The sequence below is a fragment of the Barbatula barbatula genome, assembly GCF_947034865.1.
Source record: "Barbatula barbatula genome assembly, chromosome: 17".
Classification (NCBI taxonomy): Eukaryota; Metazoa; Chordata; class Actinopteri; order Cypriniformes; family Nemacheilidae; genus Barbatula; species Barbatula barbatula.
Genome location: NC_136780.1, coordinates 13,013,098 through 13,030,686, shown reverse-complemented (window position 1 = coordinate 13,030,686; position 17,589 = coordinate 13,013,098). Strand labels below are relative to the sequence as shown.

The 17,589-nt window shown below is 36.4% G+C and overlaps 1 protein-coding gene across 4 annotated transcripts in view; it reads right to left on the bottom strand.

Moving 5' to 3' along the window:
• Positions 1-16,799, bottom strand: part of tns2a (tensin 2a) — a 48,442-nt gene extending 31,643 nt beyond the window's left edge. For 2 of the 4 annotated variants that reach the window (XM_079478163.1, XM_079478164.1), the window contains exon 1: positions 16,602-16,799. In XM_079478163.1, the coding sequence (XP_079334289.1) occupies positions 16,602-16,715 (114 nt within the window). In that variant the 5' untranslated portion in view covers positions 16,716-16,799. Of the gene's footprint in view, positions 1-5,331; positions 5,472-16,601 lie in introns of those variants that run through there. The other 2 variants (XM_079478165.1, XM_079478166.1) reach the window with 1 other exon arrangement.
• Between the last annotated feature and the right edge of the window lie 790 nt (positions 16,800-17,589).

The window sequence follows — 17,589 nt, the reverse complement described above, 5'->3', positions numbered from 1 at the left end:
GCCCCCCAGGGTACGGAGCGCACACAAGGAGGGACTGTTCACTTAATTTTAGCCATCCAGAACAGCATGCCAAGGCTCTCAGCAAGAAGGACAGCCTTTGACAGAAGACAACCATCTCCTTCTTCAATGTAAGAACAGAGAAGGAATTGAACAGACATTTCATGTAAATGACAGATGTACGGTATTTCAGTCAAAACACACACACCCACGCACCGATTTTCCCATGATTCTTCACCTCTGCACTCTCTTCTCTTCCATAAATAGCTTCAACAGATCCTCACATTGTGTGGAATATCCTGCAGTGAACTAAACTGTGTGTTCCACCCCGAATCCGTACACGGAAAGCCAAACAAGAACATAAACACAGATTGACTCATTTAGACCAATGAAAATGAGCTACCGGGATAGCTACTAGGCTTCCACGTTAAATGTCCAGCATCTGTTGTTTAGTAAGGAAGATCTCACTCAAGGAAGTTATTGACGAAACAAAGACCTCAGGTTCACCTGTATAGGAATCTGGGCATCCAAGACTTCATTTGCACCAGGAATCAACAGCTGTTTCGGGTCTAGAATGTTTTGTCCACACGAAAGATGATCTCTTTAATATCTTATCATTAAGGTTAAAGGAATAATTCATCCAAAAAGGAAAAATCTGTCATCATTTACTCACCTTTGAGTTGTTCCACATCTGTATAAATGTCTTTGTTCTGATGAATACAGAGAAAGATATTTGGAAGAATGTTTATAACCAAACAGATCTTGCCCTCCACTGACTCCCATAGTAGGAAAAAACCTGTCTGGTTACAACAATCGTTCATCCAAATATCTTTCTATGTGTCCAGGAACAAAGCGATTTACACAGATTTGGAACAACTCGTAGGTGAGCAAATGATGACAGAATTTTCATTTATGGGTGAAGTATCGCTTAAAATAGAGAGGAAATGGAAACTGTGCTTAAGTCTCATCTCAGATGTTTCCCTGTCCCATCGTAGACAGGCCTACAATGCAATAATGCATTTGTGATTTAAATGCCAATCCATCCTGGCTGAGACAACAACGAAGAAACACCAGTTGCTTGTCACAAGGAGCTTTAAACAAAAAAAAAACATCTGTTTAAAATGTACTCAGAAATTCACATTTAGTACGCATATTCATAGTTCAACATTGCTCATAAAGGACTAAACCTTCCCTTCTGCCTTAGCCAATCTGTGTCGAATCACTTGTGTCCTTGAACATGGCATTGATGCCCAGTGTGCCCCAAGGAGAAATCTGTCATTATCATGAGCCTGAAATCAAACGATGATCCACAAACAGATGCATCTGATTAGTTTGAATATCACAGGGACAATGAATGTTTGTTAAGCCAGCATCATAAACACAAATCAGGAAAATAAATAGTGGAGAGGATGGAAAAATGAGGCCAATCAGCCAATAGCCGGACATCAAACTCCCATAAAGAAGAGATGAGCCAGTGAACAACAATGATTTATTAAACAATGACACGTGCTGAAAAAGTGCTTTTCAAACCACAGGAATGTTTATGATCGGTTTACAGCAACGGCACTGAGAATCTTCAGCTAAATTACAGATTAAACACAATTTCTTTATTTAATTTTAACATTTTCGTTAGAAATTATTGCGCTATTGGCAGCTGCTTTCGATTTCTGAGGGGCGGTTTCCCGGACGATATGTTTAAAGATATGTCATTGCAAGTTGTTTTCCATCAAGAAACTTCTAAAATTTAAGTTAGTACTAGACTTAAACGCTGTCCAGGAAACCACCCCTGAGTTTTTTAAGCCCTTTACTACCTGTATCATTCACAACAAAGTTTAATACTTAGGGGTCTGTTCAAATCCTTAACCCCTAAGAATGAGCGACACTAATGCTTGCCTTAAAGAGACCCCATAATAAAAATCTGTCATCATTTATTCACCCTCATGTCACTGAAAACCTGTATCTGAAATTTTCTTCAGTGAAACACAAAAGAAGATATTTTGAGAAATGTCTCAGTGGTGTTGTTTCCACACAATGGAAGTCAGCGGGGTTCAGTGTTGTTTGGTTACCAACGTTCTTCAAAATATCTTCTTTTGTGTTCTGCAGAAGAAAGGGTTTGGAATGACATCAAGGACAGGGTGAGAAAATGACCAACACTACAAGGTTTCCTAAGTAGGGGAGTTTTAAAGAGTTTATTCCATAATGACTCTTTCTCCTCAATGCGGGGTTAAAGAGGGAGATCAAGGAATACACAGTTTGTTTATAAATGTGATGGCCGATGGGTGGAACTGTGTGTGTACTGTAGGGTGGGACAGGCAGTAGGGGAACAGAGACTGCCTGTTCCAATGATGAAGTCAGCGTAGACATACTTCCTGTTCCAATCAGATTTGTTTCTGTGACAAACACACATCACAACAACCAACAGACAACACCTGCTTTTACAAAACATTAATACTCAACCATACATTTTTTATAAATGCATATCTAGCATCAACCATCTATTTGTCATATTAACATATTGTCACAAATATGCCTAAAGTCGTTGATCACTAATATCAATACCCAGACTATTTGGGGCAAAAGTTCTTTTCAGTGTGACACTCAGGCATCCTCAGGAAACGACAGACTGAACTGCCCATCCTATTGTACGTTTTTGTTTGCACTTCCTCCTGTAAATCTGTCACTGGGTTTCACACACAGCGGTCCATTAGCAGCAGACGGTCTTCAAGCATTTACTCTATCACACAATGTTATCATCTTACTAAATATAACCCGAGAGGAAACCCTATAGGGAAGCGGGGAGACTGCCAATTATATTGAGATAAAACAATCACGCATGCGTACTGTACATCCAATTCCTCATCAGGAATTCCTGTGGCGTGACTCGTATGTGAACTTGCATGTTCTGTATTCTAACTGTGGTTTTTCAGTGTGTGATGCGAGACGTGATGTGAGACGTAAGAGAACCAAGCACACAGTGATCAGTTACCGCACTTGTTTTATGACTGTTCATAAATGCCTCAATATGCTTGTAATAAAAATCACCTTGATTGTGGCTTGCATCTATTACTCGCAGGGTTTTTACTGTGCTAAAATCAACACCGGGAATTATTACATCGTCATGTTGCCCGGTAACTGTTGCACTGCTCTCTATTGACATCCATAACTCTTTCAATGGGCTTTCCCTAATGTAAACAATCGGTTTCTTAAGACAGTTCAGATTTTAAAGGTGGAATATGATACATAAACGTTGTTAGACTTTGTGTATTCAGGTGGATTTTCGCTTAGGCAAGCACTCGAGTCAGACCTACGTGAGGACATATAAAATGAGCGCATTATGACCAATGAGAGAAAGAGGGATAAGAGTACAGACGTCTATAAAAACTGCACTGTATTATGGCAAATCAGATCAATTATTTACTTAAACATTAACAACCTTACTTACATTTGAAGAATTATGGTCCATAATGACCGTTTGTACCGTGTATGTTAAGCAGCTTTTTACAGGATCTCACACCACAAATCTTCTGCATTAGACCATTGCATCCCCAGTAATGTCAACAACATCTACAAGGACCGGCTTTCAGTGCAACACGTCATTACTGTTTGACTTTGAAAGCTGTGTGATGCTGAAGAACAGACACAGAATGTGAATTTGGGTGAACATGCATCAATTTCTTGTCTTTAATTTAGTTGCAAAAGGTACTTCGGGAACTTCTCTCAAACCCGGTAAAACAATCGCAGGACATTGCAGACATTTGTATTCAATACAGCTGCACAAAAAATATATATATATATATACTTTGATTTTCCCTTCCACACAGAATAATGTCTTCTCATATTTAAGCTATTCTGAATTGCAAAAAAATGCTTGTTTGATAGAATCTATGTTACAGTTTATTGTTTATTTTCGTGTGTTTGTCAATTTCATTCATTTTGGCCTGAAACGTAGGTTGAGGTTTCAGAGCACTAACAATTCCTGTAATACCGTCTCTGTGTTTAGAGGAAAAGAAATAATGAAATCATGCAATTCAATGTTTGAAGTTTATGTCTAATATATATATATATATATATATATATATGACAAAAATATTAGTTTTGAAAGAATATTGTAATTTTAAGTTTTTTTACCTTCTATATGTTGGTTCAAAATGAAATGTATTGTGTCCAGTTGAAACGTATTTTTTTCTAAACGCAGACATTTGGAAATAACACTTTTAAGTGTTGTAATAGCATACCGATACCGCGAATTAAATCAAGGTTATTATACCGCTGCAGGTTATCTCATACCGGCCCATGCCTAATGCGTCACCGAGCTGTGTGCGTACTTATCTACTCAACGATCTGAAGTACGCAGTACTAGAACTCCAAGGTGTGCACAATTGTAGCCAAGAAGAGTAACTGGCAATTTGCAATAATCAAAATAAGTATTAGTTTAATGGTAAAATCGTATTATTGTAGTAACAGTAACGTTAACTGTTGTAACTACGGCAGTTCGGCGGAAACCACGGTTACTATGGCGATGTTCTGGAAGGAATATAGGAGCATTCCTTTACTTTATAACAAGCTGAATGTAAAGAAAGCATAGATACAAATGTCCACTCCGCTCCACGCTTCTATATGTTGCCTGTCTAGGCTGCACACTATGTTTTGAAGCACACTTGTCTCCAGTGAGGCGTTTAATACACGATGACGCAGTTACTATTAGTTACCGCGCGTGAAGTCATATGATGACTCTTTCTTTCTGCTTCAGAGGCAAAAAGTGGGGAAAACCAAAAAGGTTTGTTTCCGCAGAAAAACCAGTTCAGACTCAAACGCGTGCGATTAAATGAGGTCTTGCCAGACTTCATTAGAAGAGTGATAAAACCTTTAAAGAGTTTATAAGGTTTTCATGTGTGGTTATGTAAGGCGTGTGATCATTGCCTGTACACGCTCATCTCTTGAGACGCTTGTTTCGCTTGTCATAGGGAACACATGGAAAACGTGGTGACAGGAGACAGACCCACAAATCGTTACAGTTTCAAACTACATCCGGCTAAAGTTCAATTCTTCACCGTGTGGAAAAAGTGCAGTTAAGCTTAGATTAAAACTGTTTTATTTACAGTTCAACAACGTGTGCGAAAGTCACGATATCACGAGCACACAACAAACACGGGACTGTAATATATATATATATTATAATGCATTATAAATGAAAACTGCATACGTTAACGATGTTGCTTTTTGCATGATAGGATAGTACATGCATTATCTGTACAAAACATACATGCTAAAATGAAATCTACTCCCGTTATGACACGTCCCTTCCTCTTCTCAAAAGTAAGCACAGCTCCTTACCTTATTCATGTTCTTGGAGAATATTCCACATAAAAGAGGTTTCCGTAAAGATTGCATGGGCTACATTCCCGGTAAGTCATTCGAGAGGCACTGGAGTACTGATGCAGTTGTTTTCTTTACTCTCACTAAACTCATACACTGTGTGGGAGGAGTCACGGAAAGAAAAAGATTGTGGAATGTTGTTGCTGGAAGCAAACTTTTCTGATTGGCTGTATCTCGAAGAATCGATAGCCCATTGGATGTAATACAAACTAGACGTTTATGAATCTGAAGGTGTCATATATATATTATGAATCTGAAGGTGTCATATATATTGTCATATATATTTTGAATCTGAAGGTGTCATGTATATTATGAATCTGAAGGTGTCATATATATTATGAATCTGAAGGTGTCATATATATTTTGAATCTGAAGGTGTCATATATATTATGAATCTGAAGGTGTCATATATATTTTGAATCTGAAGGTGTCATATATATTTTGAATCTGAAGGTGTCATATATATTGTCATATATATTTTGAATCTGAAGGTGTCATATATATTATGAATCTGAAGGTGTCATATATATTTTGAATCTGAAGGTGTCATATATATTTTCAATCTGAAGGTGTCATATAAATTTTCAATGAGAAGGTGTCATATACATTATGAATCTGAAGGTGTCATATATATTATGAATCTGAAGGTGTCATATATATTATGAATCTGAAGGTGTCATATATATCATGAATCTGAAGGTGTCATATATATCATGAATCTGAAGGTGTCATATATATCATGAATCTGAAGGTGTCATATATATTATGAATCTGAAGGTGTCATATCTATCATGAATCTGAAGGTGTCATATATATCATGAATCTGAAGGTGTCATATATATCATGAATCTGAAGGTGTCATATATATTATGAATCTGAAGGTGTCATAGATATTTTGAATCTGAAGGTGTCATATATATAATGAATCTGAAGGTGTCATATATATTGTCATATATATTTTGAATCTGAAGGTGTCATGTATATTATGAATCTGAAGGTGTCATATATATCATGAATCTGAAGGTGTCATATATATCATGAATCTGAAGGTGTCATATATATCATGAATCTGAAGGTGTCATATTTTGAATCTGAAGGTGTCATATATATTTTCAATCTGAAGGTGTCATATAAATTTTCAATGAGAAGGTGTCATATACATTATGAATCTGAAGGTGTCATATATATTATGAATCTGAAGGTGTCATATATATTATGAATCTGAAGGTGTCATATATATCATGAATCTGAAGGTGTCATATGTATCATGAATCTGAAGGTGTCATATATATCATGAATCTGAAGGTGTCATATATATTATGAATCTGAAGGTGTCATATCTATCATGAATCTGAAGGTGTCATATATATCATGAATCTGAAGGTGTCATATATATCATGAATCTGAAGGTGTCATATATATTATGAATCTGAAGGTGTCATAGATATTTTGAATCTGAAGGTGTCATATATATATTATGAATCTGAAGGTGTCATATATATTGTCATATATATTTTGAATCTGAAGGTGTCATGTATATTATGAATCTGAAGGTGTCATATATATTATGAATCTGAAGGTGTCATATATATTTTGAATCTGAAGGTGTCATATATATTATGAATCTGAAGGTGTCATATATATTTTGAATCTGAAGGTGTCATATATATTTTGAATCTGAAGGTGTCATATATATTGTCATATATATTTTGAATCTGAAGGTGTCATATATATTATGAATCTGAAGGTGTCATATATATTTTGAATCTGAAGGTGTCATATATATTTTCAATCTGAAGGTGTCATATAAATTTTCAATGAGAAGGTGTCATATACATTATGAATCTGAAGGTGTCATATATATTATGAATCTGAAGGTGTCATATATATTATGAATCTGAAGGTGTCATATATATCATGAATCTGAAGGTGTCATATATATCATGAATCTGAAGGTGTCATATATATCATGAATCTGAAGGTGTCATATATATTATGAATCTGAAGGTGTCATATCTATCATGAATCTGAAGGTGTCATATATATCATGAATCTGAAGGTGTCATATATATCATGAATCTGAAGGTGTCATATATATTATGAATCTGAAGGTGTCATAGATATTTTGAATCTGAAGGTGTCATATATATCATGAATCTGAAGGTGTCATATATATTTTGAATCTGAAGGTGTCATATATATATATATATATATATTGAATCTGAAGGTGTCATATATATTATGAATCTGAAGGTGTCATATCTATCATGAATCTGAAGGTGTCATATATATCATGAATCTGAAGGTGTCATATATATCATGAATCTGAAGGTGTCATATTTTGAATCTGAAGGTGTCATATATATTATGAATCTGAAGGTGTCATATATATCATGAATCTGAAGGTGTCATATTTTGAATCTGAAGGTGTCATATATATTATGAATCTGAAGGTGTCATATATATTTTGAATCTGAAGGTGTCATATATATCATGAATCTGAAGGTGTCATATATATTTTGAATCTGAAGGTGTCATATATATATATATATATATATATATATTGAATCTGAAGGTGTCATATATATTTTGAATCTGAAGGTGTCATATATATATATATATATATATATTGAATCTGAAGGTGTCATATATAAATTAATCTACAGGTGTCATATATTATGAATCTTAAGGTGTCATATATATTTATAAATTAATCTAAAGGTGTCATATATATTTTGAATCTGAAGGTGTCATATATATATATATATATATTGAATCTGAAGGTGTCATATATATTTTGAATCTGAAGGTGTCATATATATATATATATATATATATATATATATATATATATTGAATCTGAAGGTGTCATATGTAAATTAATCTACAGGTGTCATATATTATGAATCTTAAGGTGTCATATATATTTATAAATTAATCTAAAGGTGTCATATATATACTCTTTATTATTTCACATTATTTATTCCATTCCGTTACTGTATAAAAGGAGTGGTGGTGTTGAATCGTAAGTATGGATGTCATCAAGTAAATAATTTAGCGTTGAATAAATCCTTATAAAGGTTTGCAGTTATTCCAGCAATTGTTCTAGCAAATTCACGAGAAATGTGCTGAGCAGTTTGGCACCATCAATAAAGTTCATGTCGACAAAAGTCCGCCAAAAAGTTTCTTTGAAAGAGCCACTGAAAGCGCAGCCGCGACACCACGCGGTCACACGTGGGACTACATCTCAGGTCGCATTTAGTAGGTTTAGCTATAGTGATTAAATTGTGTCAAAGTGTTGGGGTCGTCTTTTTTCAATCAATGAAATTAAGAAAACAAACTGCTTTATATTTAATTGGCGAAGTCAATGTGTATCCAGTCTAAAAGTATCGTATGTCGAATGCTAAAGCAACATTTCAATGTTGCTTGAACACTGAATACAGAATAACTATCCAAGCAAATGAGTAATGCAGTTGCAAACTATGCTTTTTATAAACAGACAACATAACAGAAATCTCAAAATTATATCAATATAAATAAGCAATAAAAGCTAAATATCTGTTTAATTTGTAAAAGACGGGAAGGGATGGAGTGGGCAAGGTTGAGAGAAGGAAGAATAGAGAAATAAGGGAGGAATCAGGAAAAGCATGAGTTGTGGCTTGGAAGAACACTTTTTCACAATCCATTTCGAGGAGATGTTGGGAAAGGGTGAAGTTATGCGTCACACACACAGGCCATGGGAGAGTGTGTGTAGACAGGATGTGGAGGGCACATGGTTGGGGAGAGAGAGGGGCCCCGGAGCAGGCGGACTGTGAACATTAGAGAAACATGTCCCGTCCCATTCGCCAAGCCACGTGGATACGAATTTATACTGTTTACAGAACCACGGGGAGGAGAGAAAGAGAAACTGTTTGTCTAGAGTTCACATTTAAAGAGAACTCTCTTGCGCTGTTTATCCCACACTGTTTACACAAGCATCACTATCATGATAACTAATAATTAAGATTTGTCTTATTAAAACACCAAACCCAAAGTATTAAGCTTTGGCTATCATAGACTTAAGCCCACAAGCAAGAACATTTCCATAGCAACAACCTATGCATGCAACCAAGTGAGTTGTGAACAGGCAGGCAAAATGTAGAAATCTTGTTGGTAAATAAAAACAAGGATTTGGGAAAATCACACCTAATGATGTTTGGGATGAAATCGTGCACAGTCGTGGGGTGGAACCGTGTTTCAGTAAAGCCATGTTGTAGGCAGATACTTGTGTTATTGCAGGAGGTACAGCCACTCACAACAACTAAACGGAATCCAGGATATTTAGAAACACCTACAGGTACGGCCAAGTAAACACAACATTTGTTTACATTTTAGGCCTGTTAAAATGAATACGTTCTGAGTGCAGTGAAATGCTATTTGACGGGTGATGTAATGTTGACCAACAGTAACGGATGGAATGTTAAAGGGAGAACACAAACATGATTAAATAAGAGAGGAGGATGCTGTGAGAGGGAAAGAGAGAGAGATGAGAACATGCAGAAAGAGGAAATGGAGGAAGGGGAATGAGAGCAGGAACGATTAGGTACGAGGAGCAAAAGGGGTGATTAAATACAGCTGTAGAGAAAGAGAGAGAGAGAGAGAGAGAGAGAGAGAGAGAGAGAGATGATGGAGCGAGGGGGGTATTGAGGTGGTAAAATTAGTCTAAGAAATGGGAAGGTTTTGGAAATGAAAAATAACTTCTTTTTTGTGATCATTAATTCACCCTCATGTCATTCCAAATCTCTATACTGTACTCTTTCTGAAACCCACAAAAGAAGATATTTGGAGAAATGTGTTTTTGTGTTCATACAGTGGAAGTCAATGGGGGCCAATGTTGTTTGGTTACCAACATTTTTCAAAATATCTTCTTTTGTGTCTTACAGAAGGTAAAAATTTTTAGAGAAAGTTCACATAAAGTCAGACGACAAGACGGCGAGTAGATGATGAAATCATTTTCGGGTGAACTGTTCCTTTAAGAGACACTTTTCACACTTTCACTTATTTTAATTTGTCTGCTAAAAGTCCAATTGTGTAACACATGCATTACAGGAGTGTTCTGTCATTTTCCAGCGCAATGTTGTTTTCAAAACATGTTTAATGACGCATACATATTTTATGCTGTAAATACTGTAATGGTCCCCAAAATTTACATTTTAAACATTTTTGGAATACATTTTTTCATCTTGATCTAAATACAACTGAATATTTCACACTGTATAAAACCTCACATCTGATAAGATTATAGCTTGATTAAAAGGTCAAATTAAAAAGTAAATCCTGAAGTCATATACTGTACCTATATATTATTGTATAATTGACAAACTATACATGATTTCTTAAAATTAGTGAAAATTGTTGCAGTGAAAATGATGTAATAACAGCTGTAACATTTTCAAAATAAATACTAATGTGGTTCAACCCTGGCACACAAAAGTGGCCACACTGTGAATATTTTCACAGATTTGTACATGTTTGATGGATCATATCCCTCTACTCATTCTCTGCCCGTCCATTTGGCCCCCAAAACATTTACTGCACAAACACTGCAGTGCGCTGATATCAGCGCAGAACAAGCAGCGGTGAAAGAAAGCAAGCAGAGAGATTTCACAGATTTGTTTTTATGACCGGTGCTGCCATGAAGTGACACTAAAACGACATGGATGGCTTTTCCTTTTCCTTTCAAAGGCTTCCAGTTCACATTCTTTCGCAAAGACACGTGATTTCTCATGTTCTCTAAGCACACACATCCTCAAAGTAAATCTATCAAAGAAAATATTCAGATGAAGGGTCATGCCCCCCTGAGAATACATACACGCCCACAAAGGGCTTTTCTAGGTCCCTGGTTCATTTCAGATGAGCAAGAGGAAAATTTGAAACATTTGTTTTCTGGTTGAACACTTACTATTCCATTAAACTGATGAAGAGATTCATAACGTGAGTGTTGGTATTTATGAATTTGCATTTGTACAAGAAGTAAACAAAACGTGTCGATTTTGTGATGAAAATGTGAGTGGTGTGCAAAACTTTTGGCTGCTGTGTTATGGGTGTTGGTCAGGGTGTTGCTGTACAGTTGCTAAGGTGTGCCAAATGGCTGTGTGCATGTTATGTGGTTTCTATGGTGGTAATTTATTGGACTAAATGGTCGGATTATATTCTGGACTGGTTAATATATATTTCTTGATTCCTTCCTATAATGTAAATCTTTGGGATTTGAACGTTAACCAGATGAAAAGCATACGATTGATTAGTCTCCCTATAAAAGTAAAACACACCACTTCAACAAGCTGCACTAGGAAGGCAGGAGAAGTCTTAAATGTAACACTTTAAAGAGATTTATTCATATTGACTCACGATGATGTCATTTCCAACCTGTCTGACGTTCTTTTCTTTGCAGAACACAAAAGAAGATATTTTGAAGAAGGCTGGTAACCAAACAACATTAGACCCCATTGACATCCATGTGGACACAGAAGAGACATTTCTATTGTTTTTCACAGAAGAAAGAGTCACACTATAAAACATTTCTGTAGAAATGACAGTATTACAGGCAGCAGTTTGCCAGTAACTTACTGTAGATTTACATTTATGTACTTTACTGGCAACAGTTTGTTCAAAGATAAAGGATCATGAAACATTTATCCTTCCTGTAAAAACTATAAAATAACAGCCTCATGCAAAGCATTCTGGGAACCGAAATAAAATAAAAAAACTGGGAAAGGTTTATATGGATTTCTGGTTCATAGAATGCTTTGCATGAGGCTGTTATTTTGTTGTATTTTCTGTAAAGATTATAGATAGTAAAGATAAAAAAATATACAGTAAAGATAATAAAGTAGAATAGATAATATTCATTTATCTTTGAACAAAGTATTGGCAATAAATTAAATAAATACACATCTACAGTAAGTCACTGGCAACTAGCTGAACTACAGCAAAAACGTTTACAGTGCAGATATAGGTTTTGAATGACATGTGGATGAATAAATGATGACGGAATTTACATTTTTGGGTGTGATGCTTGCCTTGGTAATAATGAAATGAATTCTGATCTCTTTTTCACAATATGAAGTGTGCTTGAGTTCATATTCCTGTGTTAGTGTGATGATCAACAGAGCAAAAAACAAACAAACAGCACGTTTATGACCCTGAAAGTGACTTACACCAGCAGCACGCACGAGCTCTGGGAAAAACAGAGCCCATTTATACATTGACCAGACTTTTTCCTGTGTGGTGTTTATAGTGGATGCCTGTGGATTAGGGCTGCACTGCAGTAAACTAGCACTTGTTAAAGTTTCTGTCATTCCATGGATATTCCATTCCAGGATTATACCATAAACCCCAAAGAGCACAGACACGTTAAGAGCACAGTGTGACTGTTGTGAAGTCATGCTCTCAACAACAATTCTTCACAATGTTATTGGATATTTAAAATTTTAAGAAAGTTTAATAACAGCTGGCAGAGAGATTATAAAATATTTCACATTTAAAAAGACCACTTAGGGTGATGTTTGGGGAAAATTCTGTCATCATTTATTCACCCTCGTGTCATTTCAAACCTGTATGACTGTCTTTCTTCTGCAGAACACAAAAGAAGATATTTTGAAGAATCTTGATAAGAAAAACAACAGAGGTACCCATTCATTTCTACTATACGCACAAAAAAAAACAATGCAATAAAAATGTCTACTTTCTTTTTCCACAGGTGAAAGAAAGTTATACAGTTTTGAAGTGACAAAAGGGTGAGTAAATGATGACAGAATCGTTGGGTGAACTGTCACATAAAATAAAAAGTAAAGAAAATGGGAACATTTAAAGGGAACCAGAGAAAAAGCACTTTCATTTTTACATTCATATTTACACTGTGTCTACACAAGACACGACACACGGCTTGTTTTAATGGGATTGTCGCATCGCGCCGCACCCAATGTGGACAAAACTTACAATTATAATGAGTTCTAATGCGTTCTATTGTCTTTTGTCACGTCGCATTGCTTTTATACTTAAAATATACCTGATGAAAAGATTGATAACACTTTACAAAAATTTGCTATTTGTTACAAATAATATGCTATTTGTTATAAACTGACAATGAAAAATAGTTTTACAGCATTTATTAATATTAATTCATATTAATTTCAGCCTTTACTTATACATTATTTAAATGTTGTCCCTTCTAACATAAGTTAATGCACGATGAACTAACATGAATACCTGTATTGACATATTGACATTAAAAAGGATGAATAAATGTTGAAAACTAAATTGTTCATTGTCGGCGAATGTAAGCCAATGCATTTACTAATGTTAACTAATGGCACCTTATTGTAAAGTGTTACCAATAAAGGTTAATACACATGTTATTCATCGACTACCCCAGACACACTCTACAAACCCAAGTTCTGTTCTGTGTCTCAAATGTGAACGTCCACACACACAAAAAAGCCCTCTCTCATAAAAACTAACAAGAATGACAAACCGCACAAGACAGCTATCACACAAATGTGACCTCACACAGCCACAAGGCAGAGATGAGAATGAGGAATGAAGTGTTTGCCTCACGGAGACAATAGCAGCTCAGTGAGGATCCTGACAAGCCAAAGTCTCTCTTTGTTAAAGTGCACAATAAAAGGTAAATAACCAAAGAGACGATCCGTAATACAATTACACGATCATTGATTTGCCAGTATGAGTTAATAATACGTGGGTCAACTTGGTCTCTCAAGAATTAGTAAATATTTCATTAACTCGTACTTATAGTCACAAACTACTATTAGATTGTGTTGTCTGGGTCGGTTTGTAGGTTTCAAATCCTTCAAGGGTTTATTAAGAATCCCTGGCACTCGAGCATGACAGGAAAGCAGCTCATTGGGGACATGATGGTGAACACCATAAGTATTTAAAAACAGCGAGATGTCAAACTGGCTTGTTAGCATCATAAACTAGATATGAGCTTTCATAACATGTTTCATGAAAGTCTCATCCAGCGGACCACACTCTTTTCTGTCTGACGTGATCATACAGTGATTTAGGACTAAATTGCCATAAAACTTCGTCCGCAGCAAAGAAAAGAACCTTGCCTGGTATTAAAGTGAAAAATGTCTGTGAAAATAAACATTATGGTTACTGTCGCAGGAGGAACCCTTCGAAATAAACCGCAGCCTTATGCAAGCTTCGCTATTAAATGATCAACAGGACAGCGGATACGTTTTTTGCAATCCCACAGCGACAATACTACAAAATGGAGATTTGTTTTAATATGCGCGTTTGGACGTGTGCATGTGTGAAATGGGCGTGACTGAATAAATGCAATTTTGAGGAAGGATTTAGTAACACGCATACACGCACGCACATAATGATTCCCAGGCCTGCTCCGCAGGTTCAGCTGCAACTTTGTGACATCATCGAGAGGGGTTCAAGTTCCCACGATGCAGTGCACGTGAACGATCCTTAGGGACCGGACGGTTATAGACTTTCACTCTCAGGCATGTAAACACACAATCATACCCTCCTCAAGTTTTCCAGCTAATCTTTGTCTTCTTTTACAGTCGGGCAGACATTGTTACAGTACTTAATGCTAGAATAGACAAGCTCATTTTTACAGACCCGCAAGAGTAGAAAAATTATGCTTTCCTACAGAAATGTAGCATGATGAGGGAAGCGCCACAATTGCTGTTGCTCATACTTGGTGTTACAAAGTTTAAGGGGAAAGTTCACCCCAAAAATTACATTTCTGTTTCTCAAAACCTGTTGGACTCTTTCTTTTGTGGAACACAAAAGAAGATATTTTGAGAAATGTCTCTGTGGTTTTCTGTCCATGCATTGGTAGTCAAGCGGTCTGTGTTCTGCTGTAGAAAGTCAAACAGGTTTGGAAGAACATGAGAGTGACTAAATGATGAAAGAATTTTCATTTTTGGGTGATGTGCACAAAAGTTTGACAAGTAAACATCAAGTCTTGGGGTAATAGGCAACCACCTACAGTAGTAACCACCTTGAAACCATGGCAACCACATAGCAACGTGCTAGACATGTCTAAGAGCAGGGGGTTTCATCTGAACAAAATATATTATTTTATGATTTTTGGGTTTCTTATAGGCAAACAAGAAACAACTCTTGAGAGCAGGGAGCCTTCAGAATGTTCTGAGGGGTCCCAAGATGGAAAAAAAGACAGCAAAAGTTTCTACAAAATTCTACAAACAATGTAATCTTTATAATATTACACTTACTATCTGTCCAACAGTTGAAATGCTTCTTTATACAAAAGCATTTTAGAAAAGGGGTCCGTTGCAAAGAGGTCATTATATATGGGGGTCCTTGGCATGAAAATGTTGTCTTACACCCTGTCTACAACGGAATGCGACACGACATGTCAACCCGCTTTGTCACGCCGTGCCGGGCAGCATCCAGTGTGGACAACTTTTGAAATTATAATGAGTTCTAATGTGTTCCTATTGTCTTTTGTCGTGTTGTGCATGTTGCGCCCGGTGTAAACTCGGCGTTAGAGCTCCTTAGCAACCACATAGAAACGCCCTGGAAACCAGCATCATTGTGTCAAAAGATTGAAAATGAACTTTGAATTAAATTGTTTCAGAAAGTGACAAAAGCTCAAATTTCATAATGTAATAAAGCTAAAAATAAATGTTTGAGCATATACAGCAAATGCATAAAAATATTCACGTTCATCAAATATGATGCTCTTTTCACTACAAGTGAGTGCCTCTATTCATAACAAGTTACTAAACATATTATTTCATGATTTATACTTCCTTGGGTTTTCTTATTGGCAAACAAGAACGAAATAGAAGACACTATGTTCATCAAATAACCAATAAAACACTAACAATATAGATCCTACAAGATGACATAAAAGAACCATATTTGGCTGTATCGTTCCATAAAGAACTGAACCTTTCAGTTTCACAAAAGATTCTTTGTAGTGGAAAAAGGTTTCTTAAATAATAAAAAATAAAATGTGTTCTTTTGAGTAAAGAAAATGGTTCTTTGGGGAACCAAAACTGATTCTTTTGAAGAACCATCCGCATAGCTTCTTTATTTTTAAGAGCATAGAAAAACTACAAAAATAAAAAGGTTTACAGCATCAACAAACCCATGTCCTACACATGAACTTCACCACAACCATGAGCATCATTTCCAACAACTGCAGCACTCAAATACACATCCACCAAACCTACCTTGGTCAGTCTCATGCTTCCTCTAGATTCTGCCCTCTCCCTCCTCACAGACCCTCTCACGGGCACCGGATCAGGCTCGTCCCCGCAGCTATCCGCACTCAGGGCGCAACCCATATAGAGACCTGGACCCGGACGGTCCTCTCCTTCCTCTCCCTCTCTCTGGCTGAAGTTTCCCGAGCACACCAGAGCAGCTGTTTTTGTCCGTTCACTCGAGGCCCTTCCCCTATTTCTGGCTCTCGTTCAAACACACACACATGTTCGCCCGTTGACACTCATCTGTCTCTGGTGAGCACACACATGTAAACAAAGGTGGGAATATGCCTATTAAATCAAACGTCCATTAGCGGTTTGAAGCTAGCACGCGTACGGTCAACCCAACTCACAACACGCAAGCCAATATCCAGAGGATATCAGCCCCCACCCCCTCCTTTTCCCGAACACACGCACTATTGTGCTGAAGTCTTTCCATTCAGACCATACACAGACACTGACTTTTTTTATCTAGTTTAGTACTTCGTAAAGAAAACTTGTTTTGTTTTGGTCACTTTTGCTATTGTTATACACTTGAGCTCACTTTTGTGCTACAGATCAATGAATGAAATGGTTTGTTGAAGAGAGGCGTCCAAAGGTTCAAGGGAACGGAATATGATATAGATTTGGGAGTTGACCCTCTTGACCTATGTAAGCAACCACATCTTTCATCATTTACTCACCCTCATGTCAAACCAAGCCTGTGTGCCTTTTTTTCTTCTGCAGAACACAAAAGAAGATATTTTGAAGAATGTTGGTAACCAACATTGGTCCCCATTGACTTCAAGTATGAAAAAAAGACATAATATAATATCTTCTTTCGTGTTCCAATTTAAAAATACTCATATACAGGTTTTGACCTACACGAAGGTGAAACAATTATGACAGATGTTTTTATGTTTGGATGAACCGTCCCTTTAAGATGTTTCAGTATGTGAATTGATGTTACATTGGTAAG